General features: G+C 40.3%; 1 protein-coding gene across 7 annotated transcripts in view; it reads right to left on the bottom strand.

The window, feature by feature from the left end:
- Positions 1 to 17,194, bottom strand: part of VPS13B (vacuolar protein sorting 13 homolog B) — a 383,695-nt gene that overhangs the window by 352,143 nt on the left and 14,358 nt on the right. For all 7 annotated transcript variants that reach the window (XR_013234028.1, XR_013234030.1, XM_077351820.1 and 4 more), the window contains exon 4: positions 658 to 775. Coding sequence is in view for 5 of the 7 variants with exons in the window: in XM_077351820.1 (XP_077207935.1) it covers positions 658 to 775 (118 nt within the window). In the remaining 2 variants the exon portion in view is untranslated. The remainder of the gene's footprint in view (positions 1 to 657; positions 776 to 17,194) is intronic.

Raw genomic sequence — 17,194 nt, forward strand, 5'->3', positions numbered from 1 at the left:
GGGTGAAGCAGTAGCTTAAAGCTTTTCCATTTTAACAATATACACACAAAGCGGTAGCAAATACCACAAACTGATCCACAGCATAGCTTTCCAATGTGCATATGGGTAACCAGTTACCAGCGGACATTGGTTGTTGCTCTAACAACCAACAGAACGCAGACAATGCTGCATGTGTCATACAATAGTAGCAAGATGATCTTCTCTGTCAGGAAACATCAGTGCAAAAGCTGTCTGTGTGGCCATCTTTCCTCTCCCACAGCAGGAACATACACAAAGTAAGCAAGGGATTTAATCCCATTGTGGAGATGCACATACATTTGATAACTCAAGCTTACTGTAAAAGACAATGCCCTTAATATACATTTTCATGTAAATGGCCCAACAGAAAAATGATGGCGCATTGATTTCTCAAGCTTCGCATGATTTCCAGTGATTATACTAAAACTATAGTTTCTGCACTACCTTTATTCAAGGGGCTTATTTAGTTCCTGATTCTGAAAAAAAAGGCTACATGAAGGGAAAATGTTTGGTACTAAAATGGCTACAGGAGTTCTGTTCAGGAAAGGAAAAGTTTCCCCAAGACAACACTGAAAGTGGTTATGCCTTTTACTTAATGACATGTATCGTGAAATGACCGGGCCCAACTTATACAAGTACCTGGTGGCAAATCAGGATCAGGAGTGGTCTGTTGAATTCTTCGTGGTCTCACTGATGTCTTTGTACTTTCTGTGGTACTACGAGTTGTCGAACTGGAGCCACAGCTTTCATGGTCATCCTAAAAATTGTAACACATACTCATCATGAAATGCATTAGGGGGAAGAAAGGCAAGCCATTTGACAACTAGTTCATTCCCTTTGGAACTGTAGTGGGAGTGAACAAATACAGATCTAGATCCAGAGAACCAAAGAGTCTTGGATTTATATTTCTCAAACCACAGACCCCTTCTCCTCTATATTTTTACCTGCTGGTGGTTACAATAGGGATGGTTTATCAATATAGTCTTACCAGGGTCATACATTTAATCTGGAGTGAATGGTAATTCTTTTTCCCCTTAGTAAAATACTTAATGGAGTAAAAAAAGCAGTAATGATTTACATATATTCATATTTGTCTTGGCATTCTTTTTTTGCAGAGCTAAGAAGATGTGTCTTTTTTAGAAGGCTAATGATAAGAAATGGATCATCTTTATACACTCATTCTTAGGAACATAAGCATTATACAAATAATTATTTAAACTTAAATTTATTTTTAAAGATTTAACCAAAACCTATCAAAATATGTATTTTTAAAATAACTACTAATATTTTTGTGTTTTTTTAAAATCAGAGTTTAATTACTGGAAGACAACCATGTGGCCATGACCTTATAAGAACTATGTTGCTATTTAGATCTTTTTATGTCAAAGAAATCTGCAGTCACACATATTTCTGTTCAATGTTAACTCTGAAAACACACAATTAATTTTTGGCTGCCTCGTAAGACCAGAAATAAAACATGTTCATTAAAGAGATGTGAAAAAGTTCCAAGTTAACTGCCAAAACTAGCATAATTATGAAAATATTTAACACTAGAACCAACTGAAATCACATACTGCACAGAGATTACACTGATGTCATGACAAACTTCCCAGCCAAAATGCACTAAAACTACTGCAGCCTAATAAATCTAGGTCACACTGTATGACAAACATTTTCAAGCTTAAGAAATTCAAACGATGGTTTTCCATTTTTAAAAATCATTTTATTAGTACCAACTCTAATAAAGTTTATAACAAAAATAGTTTTCAGTAGGTCAACAAAGTATTCAAAAATACTCAATTAAGATAGTAGGTAGTTATCAAAATCTAAAAGAATTATGAAGTTTCTCTATAGGTGTTTCAGAGTGTATCTTGCTTAAGCATTTACTCAGTTGCTCTGAAATAACATCTGAAAGGGCTAAAGCTGTTTATAAACAATTGCATTTTTTATTATACATCAGCAGGTGCAATATACAAACTCTCGTTTTCATTCTCCCTTCCTAAAGAAACATGCATACATTTGTATGTGAGTGTCCTGCATAGTGCAGGGGGTTGGACTAGATGACCCAGGAGGTCCCTTCCAACTCTATTATTCTATGATTCTATGATTTAGGTCTGTCATACCCATCTAGCATAAAATGAGAGTCTTCCTCTGGAATGTGTAAGAAATTGCAGGACATAACAGCCTTGACAAAGGCAGGTGATTACCTAAAAGAGATCAGTAGTGACCCCTGAACACCTAGCAATCACATAAGTGGGCGCCTGTTTGTGTGTGTGTGTGTGTGTGTGTGTGGTGTGGTGTAATCTGCTAAATTTAAGACTTGTTATCTTCCCTGGACCCCGTTCAGGTTATTACAGCCGGTGTATCAGTATGGCATCAATTTGGTGGCAATGCCCTTGCCCTGTAAAAAACACCATGACCTTATTCAGAAGTGTTCTAATAGAACACTTTGTTCTAATAGAACTATTGGTGTACTTTGCATTTGTAACATACATGCATACTCAGGAAGTCTTTAACCATTAAGGCATAACTCATTAAAGTGCATTTCATTTTAAGATCATAAGAAATAGGCAAAAAGAAAAGCCAAAAGTCTTCAAGCCAAGGTCCACCTAGTCTGCCATTCCACGAAAGAATTCCAGTGAGCATTAGGAAGACCTTCATAACTCGGTTAGCAGATGATCAACAGACATGGGTCATCTTCTCCAAACTTCAGGCTAACAGTGAATAAGTGTACTATGTAGAAGAGACTGGATGTTGTATTAGTGAATTTCTGTTCATTCCAATACACATTACAGATTCCCAAATAAACTAACCAAGCTGGCCACAGAGAAGGAGCTAAGGACAAGCAGATGTGAACAGCAGCAACTACAACTTGTAAAAAGACAGATGGCTTAAATATGGGTTCTAGGTTGACATGATTCACTAATGTATTATACATAGCATTCTTGCTTTGTTTGTCAGTACAAAATAGTCCTGAAATAATTTCCTGAAATAATCTGAAGACTCATGAAAGATTTCATCAGTGAAGCAGAAAAAAATGAGCAGCAACAACAACAAAAAAAACCCTCCTTCACTCACTTTCACCTTCTCTTGTGTCCTGACCCATTCATCATATTCCTTTCCCAACCTCCCTATCTTTCCCTGGAAGGGGAAGAGCTGACAACAGAGCATAATGAAGAGTAGGCAGAAAGCCATCTCTGCATCAATCTGGCCTAAGGCCAACCGAATCCTAATGCCTAGGATTAGCCCCTGGTACTTCCTTCATGTGCCAAGAACAGAGAAAAATAGCACTTTAAAGTGCTTAACATTAAATAAAATGTACTGGATTACATTTCAAATAGCTAAAACAAGACTATTTCTGCTAAACTGCAGCCAAAAATAATATCAAAGACTGCAAGACAATAAAGGCCTATTTAAAATCTTAAACACTTTGTTGGTTTACTAAAATTATAAATTTCATGTTATAGGGATTGTAGAGATTTCCAATTAGGAATGAGAAAATGATGCCTATTCCATTTCATTACACCATATATTTGTCATTGGCTTCCGTTTTTCTTCATTTTTATTTATTTATGTTATTTATAGTCCACCTTTCTCACTGGGACTTATACAGAAACTCAAGTACCATCAACAAAATGGGACATTCAGTATTCAATGCATTAGGATTTTAGAAGTCAGGAACCACCAGAAAGAAATGAAACACAGCATAGTATTCACATGACACATGTAGTACAGAAATCACATTAAAGGTAATGGTAAAGGTATCCCCTGTGCAAACACCGAGTCATGTCTGACCCTTGGGGTGACGCCCTCTAGCATTTTTATGGCAGACTCAATACGGGGTGGTTTGCCAGTGCCTTCCCCAGTCATTACCGTTTACCCCCCAGCAGCAAGCTGGGTACTCATTTTACCAACCTCGGAAGGATGGAAGGCTGAGTCAACCTTGAGCTGGCTGCTGGGATCGAACTCCCAGCCTCATGGACAGACAGCTTCAGACAGCATTTCTGCTGCCTTACCACTCTGCACCACAAGAGGCTCAATTCACATTACAGGATCCTATTTTCAGCTGATTATCTACAGCAGTATGATCCGTAGTCCCAGTCATTTATTCAAATAAGTTTGTGAAGCATTTTGTACTGTGCAACCTTATTACCTGCACATAAATGCCTTCTGGAACAATGGGAGCTTTCCTGACTTCCGTTCCACAAGGTGGGAGCCACAAAGAAGAAAGCATGTATACATCTAGTTGTTGATTTTGACCACTGGCACTTGCAAAAGCGGCTGCTGACCTGTGAAGTTGTTGTGGAGAAGCAAAGGAAGACAGGCAGCCTTGCATATAAGAGGAATCAAAGCCATTAAGGGCTTTGTAGATGACAGCCTGTACCTTAAACTGAGCCCGGTAACAAATGGACAAACATCTACAGGATGAGGTAATATGCATGTTCTGTCTCTCTTCTGTTAATAACCAAGTTGCAGTATTCTGGGCCAGTTGGAGTTTCCAACTCTGTTTTTAGGGGTGCAGTGCATCATAGTAATCTAGTCTTGATGTGACCTTGGCTTGCCTCCAGATAGCCAGGTCAGTCATATCAATATAAGGGGCCAATTTATAGGCTAGGCTAAGTGAGTAGATAGCTTTTTTGTAGCTACACTGACTTTCTTCTCCAGTAATAAAGTGGGATCCTGTATGACCTCATGGCTTTAATTGAGTCCCCACTGAACTGAATCAAAAATGGAGACAACAGTGTTTTTCAAGATCGCCTCCTTTCCAACCAACGTTACCAGTCTTTTCACAGTTTAGTTTCAATTTGTTCTTGTATTGGTAGATGTGTTTGTATATTCTACAGTAGCGATCCCCAACCTGTGGGCTGCAGACCACATGTGGTCCTTCAACTAATTGGAGGTGGGCCCCAAAGGACGCCTTCTACCCCCCCCCCAGCCCTTTACTTCATCCCCCCCGGCCCTTTACAACACACTTCGGGTGTCATTGTCTCCCATCACTCCCAGATGGGACTATATCGTTGCAGAGAAACAAGCTCAGGGTTCCCATTGATTTGTCATTGTCATGAGTTAAGATTTCCATGAAAATAAAATGTTCCTTATGTTCATTGTTGTGGCGTGTCTGTCTTTTATTTTGAAGGGATGTTTAAACATTACCATAGCGATCAGAGAGCGTTAGGGCAGTGGTTGAGAGTAGAGAAGTAAACTACCCCCCCACCGGGCCTCAGTAAAAGACGTTGAGTGGTCCCCGGTGAGTGGTCCCTGGCGTTGAGTGGTCCCTGGTGATAAAAAGGTTGGGGACCACTGTTCTACAGTATTTATAGACATATTCTATAGTATTTATATGGAATTTATAGTCTTTATATAAAGATTTATTGATACACAAGAATTGGCCGCTTCATGTACCAATAATGTTGCAAACATTGTAGCTTTGATGCAGCAAACAGAAAATGGTTAAAGTCAAGTAAAAATAAAGAGGCAAGGGTTTATTTGAACAGAGGAGAAGTACAGTAAAATGAAAATTGGGGACTGAACCAACAGGGATGACAAAATTCGAAATTACCCCTACTTCAAAAAGGATTACTCTAAGAATACTAATCATCGCAAGGGGCTACTTCAAAAAACATCAGTTCCTAAACATGGTGAAGAATTATGAGCACACCACGGAATTTTCAGCTTCTTTCCCTAGTTCTTATCCACTCAAACATGACACCCTGTCTGCCTGTAACCACAACTGTTCATGGCATGTATCAACATTAGCCAGAGCTGATACTAATCAAGCTGCCTTTTCAATCAGAAGCTACAATTTGAACCTTATTACAAATCCTGCTTTGTACTAGGAGTGTAGCCTAGTTAGCACTGGCAGATATAGCAATGAACCAAGATGAAGGGTAGGGGAAACAGACTTTGCCTTCTCATGCAAGAGGACAAAGTCTATCGGAAGGCAGCTCACTCTTTTAACTATTGTTAGGACAAAGTAGTATTACACCTGCATCAGCCCTGGGACTCCACCCTCCCCCCCCCCCAAAAAAAAACAATTATTTCTTCTACCAATTCAATGTTCATTGCTCCTTGGGCAATCTTTGTTAAATCTTGTGAGCTTAGCCATTTCATAATCCACTGAAATATTTGAAAAATGTGATGCTTCTCAAATCTTTTCATCTAGACTAAAACAGCCAGATCCTTCCAACTTTGGGTCATTCTTAAAAGCCTTTCCAGAACGTGCTTTTGTTTATCATTATGCTTTGTAATCATGCCGGTGACAATTAAATACATTCTTAATTACTTCCATTTAAATCAGTTAAAAGTTGCAATACTTAGTTTTGTAGGCAACATAACTTCTATCAATTACATGTAATCATCATTCAAAAAATTACCAGGTTCTTCCAATATATTAACCTGAGCAACTTTTTTATTTCTTATTATTATTGTATGATTTGTGTTATTATTGCTTGACTTTTCCCCTTTCTACTAGATACCAGCAATAGTTCTGCATGGAGAACCTAATTTCTCCTGTCATCTCTTAACAGCCAACAAAAAAAAAAATGGAAATACAGTAAGAAAGTAAGCAGTGGCAATCAACAAACAGATTCAGCCACCCAAGAGAACTAAACTGTAAACCTTCTGCAAAATAAATAAGCACTTACTCTCTGGTATTCAACCAGGCTCACTCAGCATGCAGAAAATCAGGTCAACAGGATGGAGAAAAATAAGATTTATAAGTAACATGGGAAAACAAGGAAGTGTGGGAAAGTGAAAATTTTGGAAACATCTTCTAATTTTCTTAAATAATGCCAAAGACAGAAGCTCAGGGAGTACTCAATGTCTAAAGAGAAACAAATGCAACTTGTTTCAAATTAAAGCAAGCTATAGAATAACCTTAGTGATTTATGAGACTATGAGCTATTTCAGCAATAATTCATGACAAAGGTAAATTCAAATTTGACTATATTCCATAGTTATACCTATTAAACTGTTTTAGCTCCACTTAATATTATATAGCTAAAATCCACTTTTCTACAAACAAATCTTTACATCCATATTCTTGTTCGGGTACAAGGAAGTTTTCTGTGGTCTAGATGAAGAATATGGATATCCAGATTGCTCACATTATACAAAAATCCAAGTTTGAAACAGTTGCCTGGTGTGGTTTCCACAGAAAACAATGATGATTTTACCAGGTCCATGATATACAAACATAGGGATTCAATGATAACAAGCTCAACCTGGTTACATGTCCAATATATGCACCAAAGCTGGATGGTCAAACTTTATTAGTGGCTTTTTAAAATATATATCAAAATGCAAAATGAGAAATGCTACAGAGTATATATTCACAGGCGATTGTGTTGGACCCCATAGTAACATTTGTTTAAATTTGTTGTTGTTGTTCGGTTTGAAGTCGTGTCCGACCCATCGCAACCCCATGGACAATGATCCTCCAGGCCTTCCTGTCCTCTACCATTTAAGTCCATTTAAGTTTGTACCAACTGCTTCAGTGACTCCATCCAGCCACTTCATTCTCTGCTGTCCCCTTCTTCTTTTGCCCTCAATCGCTCCCAGCATTAGGCTCTTCTCCAGGGAGTCCTTCCTTCTCATGAGGTGGCCAAAGTATTTGAGTTTCATCTTCAGGATCTGGCCTTCTAAAGAGCAGTCAGGGCTGATCTCCTCTAGGACTGACCGGTTTGTTCGCCTTGCAGTCCAAGGGACTCGCAAGAGTCTTCTCCAGCATCAGAGTTCAAAAGGCCTATGTCCTCTTGCTAGAAGAAACTAATGACCCAGGGGGGGATCACTGCTTGTCTAATAAGAAGGTAGTACATAAAGAGTGCAAGCATGCCAATTACTGGGGGAAATATCCCACACTTTTAAATTTCATTCGACCGTTATTAAGAACGTACAGAAAAAATAATAATTTAGATGTTTAAAAAGTCATAGCAAGAAGGTTCAAAATGAGCTTTGGGCAAGGTTAGGAAGAAATCGATTAAGTAGAATTTGATATAGCCAAATTTTGTAGTGGTTCAGTTTCTTTCCATGGTAGGTAGGTCTCCAAAATTGGTACTGGAACACTAGTATTTGACACCTGGCCTATGGGTGCCCACAGTTCCATCTTGTCTCCCATATTATCCAGTTTCTACATGACATGATGGGGTGAGAGCATTTTTAAAAACTATATTGGCTTCATCACTATCCTGACAACACTGCATCTCTCCTTTCAATCTAATTGCAGGAAGGCTTAAGGAGCCCAGAGCCAGTCCCTGTACTCTACCTGGAGTCAGCAAGGCCTGAATGTGGGCAAACTAAATAAAACTTAAAGGTTGAGCTGCAAAAAAAATTTTTTTTTAATTTTCAAATATTTATTTTCTGGAAGTGCATATTTTAGAAGGTGGGCTCCAAATCAGATATCTTGACATTAGAAAGACTAGTTGGAGCAGTACCTAACAGATTTTTCTTTGCCAACCAGCAAGCCTTTTGATGTTGACCTTGCGGGTGCCTTTGGTCTTGCCCCCACCCTCTACCATCTTCATGACCAGGCTGATCAATCCCAACATACAGTTGAGATATTTCACTTTTCTTTTATTTCTTCCCCCCCCCCCCAATCTCCAAATACACTACATATAGCTCCCTCTTGGACACCACCCCCATGCCAATGAACCTCCACCCCTTCCTTCTTCCCTTTTATCCTCCATCATCGTGCCTACGATGCCTTTTAACCCCAGGGCTCTGCCCCTTCCTTCCCTTCCATTGCCCTCGCTGTTCACATTGCCCTTGAGAGCTCCATCCAGGTAAGTCTACTGTCCTTCTCCTCTTGTTTTCCTTTTCTTTTCCCCCAGGTCGCGAGCCTTTAATATGACTGGAATTCCCCTCGCTGGCCCTCTGGAGTGTGGGATGCTGGTCTGCCCCAGGCATCTGGTTCCTTCTCTCTTCTCCAAACTGGCTTGCTGAGACATTCCACAGCCATTTGCTGCATGTCTCGCCAGCATCTCGCTTTGGGCTGGACTCAGTCTGGGTCTTCTGCAGGGACCTTCACTTCCCTCCCCCTCAGGTAAGTCCAGGGCCCCTTCTCCTTCATCTTCCCTCCCCTTCTCCCTTCCAGCTGCCTGCCCCAGGGCCTTCTCTGTTTCTATCCAGCCCCATTCCCCTTTCTCTGCCTTGCCACCACATTAGTCTGCCAGGCTCCGGATGCCCGGAGCAGCGGGGCCGCATGCAGAACCTGCACCAGGTCCATCTTTTCTCCCTTCAATGGCTGGAACTCCTGACATGGCTGGGAGCTTGCCATGGCTCATGGCGGAAGCTCAGGGGTGTAACCTTCTCTTCCCCGGAAGCATCTGCCCAGTGAGCACCAGATCACTGTTCAGCATCCCTCACTGTTGCAGCCTCTGATGGGCTGCAGCACAGCTAAGGCACCAAGGAACACCCGGGAACGGGAGCATGACAGACCTCCATTCCAGGACAAGTAGCAAGGGTGTATTTTCCTTATCCATTTGAATACCCTCCTATTTATCAATGCCACTTAAGTGTCCTGAAGCCAGGCCTAAAGCATGATTGAAAAGACTCAAGGACACATATGTCATTCCAACAGAACTGGCATGGTTCTACCACTGCATGTCTAATAATTCTTTCCCCCCCCTACTAAAAAAGGGACACACTTGGCACATATGTATATTTGACAAATATCTGTTCACCTGCAGAAGCTCCAAAGGTCTAATAACTTCCTCTTTCTGCAGCCTTGGAAACACTCCTTTTAATAAAGAGACATTCACTGTTTTCTAGATTACAGGTTATTTCCTCACTATAAACCACAACGGACTTGGGTCTAAACTATCAGTGGTGTCTTTCGCACTCCCTAGGATGTTGTCAACATCTCAGATGTCACAATTGCTACGTGAGAAGCAATTTCCCCTGCGTATAATGATATAGCAAATAATAGCATGTGTTCTATTGTCCCACTGACATTTAACTACCCCCAAAAGAGAGCCTGGAACTGTAGTATTGCTTGATTACTTATTATTACCAAGGATGCAGACAGGGAGAGAAATCACCAGTTGAAGCAATTAGTTTTTCTGTTTAACCATTTCTATAGGCAGGAGTCTGAAAAGACCAGTGCTAACCAGCCAGGTACAAACAATGGTTTAGAACAGAGCCCTCCAGATGTCCATGGACTACAATTCCCATTAGCCCCTGCCAGCGTTTGCTGGCAGGGGCTCATGGGAATTGTAGTCCATGGACATCTGGAGGGCCGCAGTTTGACTACCCCTGGTTTAGAACTACATTTTTAAAACTACCAACTTATCAGAATTCATTGATCAGCCTGTACTCAGGTATCAAACCACACAGGAGTTCAATCAAGCCAAACATCTTACATCTTATGGACTCCGGGGAATGGTAGAGGACAGGAAGGCCTGGAGGATCATTGTCCATGGGGTCGCGATGGGTCGGACACGACTTCGCACATAACAACAACAAACATCTTACAAATATCTGAATGTAGCCATCTAGTCACATACAGTATATTTTTAAAAACCCTCTATAGTTAAATAAGCTAAACAAAAAATGCTTATCAGTCGGAAAAAGCTTTCCTTCAGCAAAACAATTTTGTATGCAAAATATCTGCTTTTGCAGAATCTCTGAGATGTGCCCACATACAAGCAGCTATATGTTTGAAGAGTTTCAGCACACTCATTTTAACATGACTCGTTATTCACATGATCTGAAAGTTAACCAAAATAGCTTTGAAGCATTTTTTGAAAGCAACTCTTTGAGTGACAGCCAAACCAACTAGAATGAGAAGAACTCCCACAGGCATCTCATGGCACGATTTCAGTCAACTATGTATGCAGCACTATAAAGTTCAACTGTATTGTTGACAGATGACAGAAATCAAACGTTTCAGTGGCAGATCGCTATTCAAAGGCAGGAACAATAGTAATAACTTATTTTGAACAATTAGCTATTCCCATCACCAGCATAAAGATATAAGAACAGATATTGGGTGGGGGGGGGCGAGGGAATTATCTTTAACGGACTGTTAACTAGGGAGCAAAGGATAGAAGCTGACAGAAACTAGACTGTGCCTTGACTTTAAAGCTGGCTGATGCCTAGAACACATGCAAACTCACTCATGTCTGTCTAGAGCAGGTATTTCCAACCAGGGGTCCGTGGGAGCTCCAAAGAGGGTCCATGGCATTTCTCCTCCGGTCTTAATGGATTTGGCCACAACCTAGGGAACCGGCCACTTCCGTTGCTCCCCCCCCCCTTCCCAAGTATGAATGAGTACCTGGGAGGAAGCGGAGCCTACACACCTACCCTAATCTTAATCCATGTCCTTTCTCTGCCCCCCTCAGTCCTCCTCAAGAATGCCTGTTAATGCAGGTGGTGATGTCACTGTGACAAGAAATGAGTGGGGACATGGCAGGGGTGTGTGGCTAGCTGACCACTTCCAGGGCTTCCTGAAGCATGAAAGTTATTTCAGGGGCTCCTCCATGGTTAAAAGGTTCAAAAAAGGCTGGTGTAGAGAGCAGAGGTTTGCACATCTGGACTTAGGGTACTGGAGGACTATGCATCAGTTTCCAAGACAGTTGTTATGCTTTTTAAAATCCAAAACTCAAGTGAGTCTTTTCATCTTCAAGTAGTGTGGGAGAACTGCCAGCCAGAGACATTACAATGATTATTTAAGGACTATACTCTATAAGCACAGCCATGCCACTGAACAACTTCGTACTGGAGAAGGCAGAGGACATGATCCTGGTGTGCACAGACATGCCTAGATTCTTCCTCCTGCAAGATTTACATTCCTTCTTCCTGATTAAAAATATAGAAATTTATCTTGCCCAGCCTTGGAGATGGCTTCACTGAGTTTTTCTAGAACTCTGTGTGGTAAATCTGGAGCAAAGAGAATGGCCATTACTTCTGTACAAAGAATCATAGACCCAAAGTGGCGATCAGCATTTCCCTGGGCATGCAAGAAGGGGCCACAAGAGCCAAGCGCAGATACAATCCATACTGGCCACCGACTTAGAATCTCCCTAAGTTCATACTTTTGTTATCAGTGGTAGCTGAAGAACTGTGCATGCATATGAAAGCTGAGACCCTGAATAAAACTTTGTTTGTCTTAAAGGTGCCACTGGATTCAAACTGTCCTTTTTGTAATAAGAAACACAAATTCCCACTGCAGAATCCTGTTGACCCAAACACTGCAATAGTTAAAGAGAGGTCTTATACACGGTAACTATGAAATCATGTTCACACGGTTTTTTGGTGGCTAACCTGACACTAATTCTGGCTAGATGCTGGAATGGAAACTTTAGTGCTTCACTTAAATGAAGATAAACTGGCACAACCTTGAATACTTGGCTAAATATCCTGGAAACAGATGGATAAGTAAAAGCAGAAAGCTTGGTAGGGCAAATGCCACTGTCATTTAAAAAGTCATAGAACTTCTCATTGTAAGCTGGATGGGAGCAGGGGGCATACGTTTATAGAGATAAAACTGCTTCCCTGCTGGCACACTGATCGACGTGCATTCATGCGTTAGTGTTTTCCCACTAAAATGGTTAAACCTTTAAAATCTACATTCCCATGCTCTCCCCCACCCCTTCTTTCCTTGGCATTGCAAAAAGTACAGCAGAGGTCCCCCCAAAAAGAAACCTTTAGTGTTTAATAGGTATGGCTGGCTTTACCCTCATCTGATCATACCATCTTAGGAATCTCAATGAAAAGTATTTGCTTCCCATGCATAAATAACTGTTCTGCTAGAATGAACAATATAATTACCACTGTTTCTTCCCTTGTGAGTGAAACGTTACCTAAGGAGCAGTGAGCTATGCACACCTGCCACTTGTGCCTTGCAGAGGCTGAGTGGGGTTAGAGCAGTCCGATGCCTAGAGGAGAACACATGCAAACTTAAAGGCCTAAATTCCATTTAAATTTCAAAGTCTAGGTTTGTAGGTCTGCTTTTTTTTCTCTTTGCTGCAACCATGACAGTCTTCAAGAAAACTTAAATGTCAAGAAAGCAAAAATGTTTGTTGTCAGCAAAGAAAAAAATTGGTCTGGCCTGAATCCGCATCTTTCCTCCCACATAGTACAGCTAGACTGGGCTAACCTTAGATTCAGTCAGTGGGTCTGATATTGGGGGAAATTATACTCAAATTAATGCTGATGTGGTTGGAACAGTAGTTGTAACTAACATCTGCCCAAAATGTACATGGAAATAATAAACAACTTGGAGGTAGAAGCTCATAGCGTTATAGCACCACTTAAGTCTAGCTCAAGTTCTTAGCCACTCAACTCCATCCTCTGTAATAACCACAAAGTTATTAAAAGTAACTCCTTAACATTTTCCCTCCCCACAATTATATAACCCTGAAATGTGAGATCACAAAAGTTATAATTTATCTTTTGTATTCCATGTCTTTAAACTACAATTATTTGTATCCTACTCTGAGGCAATCACTGGGTTACCCTGGCCTACTGTTGCAATATGTTAATTGAATCCTGACTAGGGTTGGGCGCTCGCACCTGAAGCACCCAGCACCGCACCGCAGGGGGAGGTTCTGAGCCTTCGTATGTGCACCAGTCAGCACGTTGACACTCGTGCCTCCCCCCACACCACCCCACGACGCGGTGCTGGCTGCTTTGGCCGCGAGCGGCAGTTTTGGACGCCAAAGCACCCAACCCTAATCCTGACACTGCTGGTGGGAAGAATTCATTTTCTAAGACAGTGAATCATGAAGTCACTTCATTTACCATTCCCAAAATAATTCACAACACACATGTCTCTCTCTCTCAAAAGTTGGTTTCAATTATACCATTAGAACATTACACACATCGATGTGAATCTTTGTTAGTTATCATGGCCAGAAAAAGAATGCAGTTTTCAGATTTTGATTTATTGAAGACCAAGCAATGGTTACAACAATTTCTCTGTGGGAAATAAAACTACAGTTTATTACCCATAGGAAAAACAGAGGATTCCATAATGTTTAAACAGCACAGAAAACACTATTAAGCTTACAAAGGCTTTTTTTTTAATAGGGCATAAAGTTTGACTCAGGCTTTCTCAACCAGGGTTTTGTGAAACCCTGGGGGGTTTTGACGGCCCTGAATGGGTGAGAGTTAATTAATTTTAAATATATTTAATTTTTTTTAATTTGTTAAACGTTTATCAGATGATATGACCATATCATGAGCCTCTTGTGGTGCAGAGTGGTAAGGCAGCAGACATGCAGTCTGAAAGCTCTGTCCATGAGGTTGGGAGTTCAATCCCAGCAGCTGGCTCAAGGTTGACTCAGCCTTCTTTCCTTCTCCTTCCAAGATCGGTAAAATGAGTACCCAGCTTGCTGGAAGGTAAACGGTAATGACTGGGGAAGGCACTGGCAAACCACCCCGTATTGAGTCTGCCATGAAAACGCTGGAGGGAGTTACCCCAAGGGTCAGACATGACTCGGTGCTTGCACAGGGGATACCTTTACCTTTTATGACCATATATGATGTCAACCTGACCCCCCCCCAAAAAAAAAGTTGAGAAAGATGGATTTGACTTAATCCCAAAACACACTCCAATTTCTCTCTCCCTTTCATGTATTACAGGTACATCTCTACTGGCAGTCAAAATTCTTGGTAGTCTAATCCTTTTGCAAACTGGACGTTCATACTAATATTCTTCTACTGGTTTTCATTTGAAATTAACAGACACATGTTGGCACCAACATAACTCTCAGAATGAAGCATAATACAATGTTTTTTTCTCAGAAAGCAGTTCACTACATATTGCAAGCAAGAACTGTTGGAACCAGTGCAATCAATGATTTATTTTCTAAAGTGAGTCATACAAGATCTGGCTTAGAAACTAGACACACAAAAATTCAGGTGGGATGATAGTGCTTTGTTTATTCAATAATACAGAAAAGGCATGTAGAATACACTCAGTCATACATTCTATTATTACAAATATTCTAAAGACAATGCCCAACATTAAAACTGGTTTTTGATCAAAAGTGCAATCAAATCCTATCACATGTGTGATACACTAGTAAACTTTCTATACATGTTAATACAGAAATAAAGATAGTAATGGTATTTATCAGACAAGTATCACTATGTTAAAATATTCATTAAAAAGCCAATTAAATCTGCTAAAACAGGGGGGACCCCTCTTACAATGCTTCTTGGAAGCTCTCTTAGATGTATGTGCCCATGCATAAAACCAGAGGGTTACAGTTAAATAGTAAACTGCTCCTTTCATCTTATTTTCATTACCTCTCTTTGCTCCTATCCTGACCTCCACTCCTTTTTGTCTATTTTACCCAGTCCTGTATTCTGCACTCTATCTTTCTCGAAACCTGAAGAATTTTACAATCAGATTATTACAAGTCAGTTCAAACTGCTGCTAATCTCTTAAACCCAAATTTCAAATGGAAGCAATGTTTATTGACTGTTGTATTACTGAACAAATGATGCTCTGAAAACTAGATATGGAAAAAAATTACTTTCAAATGTAATGTAGCGGTAGTTATGATATCACCTTTTTTTTTTGCCGAGTTTGCAAGTTAACCAAAAGTTCAAACACTTTTCAACTGTCAATGAACTATGTTTGCTTATAGTTACTTTCATCTTGGACAGTTATTTGAAGCAGTTACAGAAAAGTTAGATTAACTGCTTTTTAATAGAGGTTAGGAGTTGAGTTCGGTCTTATCTTGCTGCATCAGATGTAACTCATATGTATGATGACTGGTTCATTTGTACTTGAATTGATTATCTCATATTTGTGAACCAATCAATTATCTAGATAACATTCACATGACTACAGATTTAGAGAATAATAAGATTGATATTTTTCTATAAATATGCACTACTGTGACAAACAAAGCCAATTATATGGAGGTCTCAGAAAACTGAGATTTCTGATTGGGTAATTTGGGGTTTTGATAATCCCTCTAAGTCAGCCTTTCTCAAATTTTTAACTGTTGAGAAATCCCTGAAACATTCTTCACATTTTGAGAAATCCCAGAGGTGGTGCAGAATATGGTTGGGAAGCATACCCAGGGCCCCTTCTCTTCCCACCTCCTCCAGGCCTTTTGCCAGGCCTTTGGGCATGGGGGAGGCAGGTTGACATGACCATATATGGTCATCACCCAATAAATGTTAACAAATTAGTTTAACAAATTAAAAAAATATATAAAAACGAATTAACTCCTACCCATTCAGGAAACCTTTCCAGCACCATCAAGAAACCCCAGAGTTCCATGAAATCCTGGTTGAGAAAGCCTGCTCTAAGAAGTGGGACAAAAATCTGAAACCTGATTTGCATTTTAAACTATTAATCACTATGAGTGGGGAAGAACCTCCAAACTGTATTCAACATATATGAGTGAGCCCCAGGCATCTAACAGGCCCAATCCACTGATATCCAGTCCTCATCCCTGCGAGATTTGGTTCAACATAGCACCATTGGGTAGATTTTTCTCTTTGGCACATTCATAGATAGCCTTTAAACTGCTTAAACTGTTTCAAGCTGGTAGGAGGAAGATGTCACAGCTAGAGAGCTACACAGGCCACATCCATAATGGCTGCTGCAGCTACAAAGAGGTTGCTTTCTTGACTGCAGCCACAGATGATCGTGACCCTCTTAAGAGAAATCCTCAAGAACAGCAAAGGCATTAAGAAGTACTGGAGAGATTGATCTCTGGACTCACTGAACTGGAATCTCTCCAGAAACAAGCAGCTGGACAACTAATAAATGTAGAAGTAGGATCTTGGACCTAGAAGTCTCTTCTGTTTTTATGACTGCTTCCATTCAAAACTTCAATACAAGATAGCAACTTTAAAATCCAAACTTTTAGACCTAGAACATAAAACCAATATAATAATGTTTACGTAGTGGGGGCCAGAGAACACCTAGAAGTGACAGAGATGAGAGCCTGTCCCTGCCAGAAGTTTATAATCTTGTTCTGGAGAGGGTTCAAAGGTCCTTGGGTCAGATCCGGGATACAGTAACCTATCCAAGGGTCTTAACCTTTTATATATTAAAGTTTGTTACCAAAGAAGATGTTATAAGATACAACAGGATCAAATGGTTTCAAGACCCAGCTGAAGCAGAGGCCTTTTTAGATGCCTTTTAATTGAAAACATTTTTATTATTTATTTATTTCTTATATTTATATACCGCCCTCCCCTGTGGCTC

This window comes from Paroedura picta, chromosome 9 (genome assembly GCF_049243985.1).
Source record: "Paroedura picta isolate Pp20150507F chromosome 9, Ppicta_v3.0, whole genome shotgun sequence".
NCBI lineage: Eukaryota > Metazoa > Chordata > Lepidosauria > Squamata > Gekkonidae > Paroedura > Paroedura picta.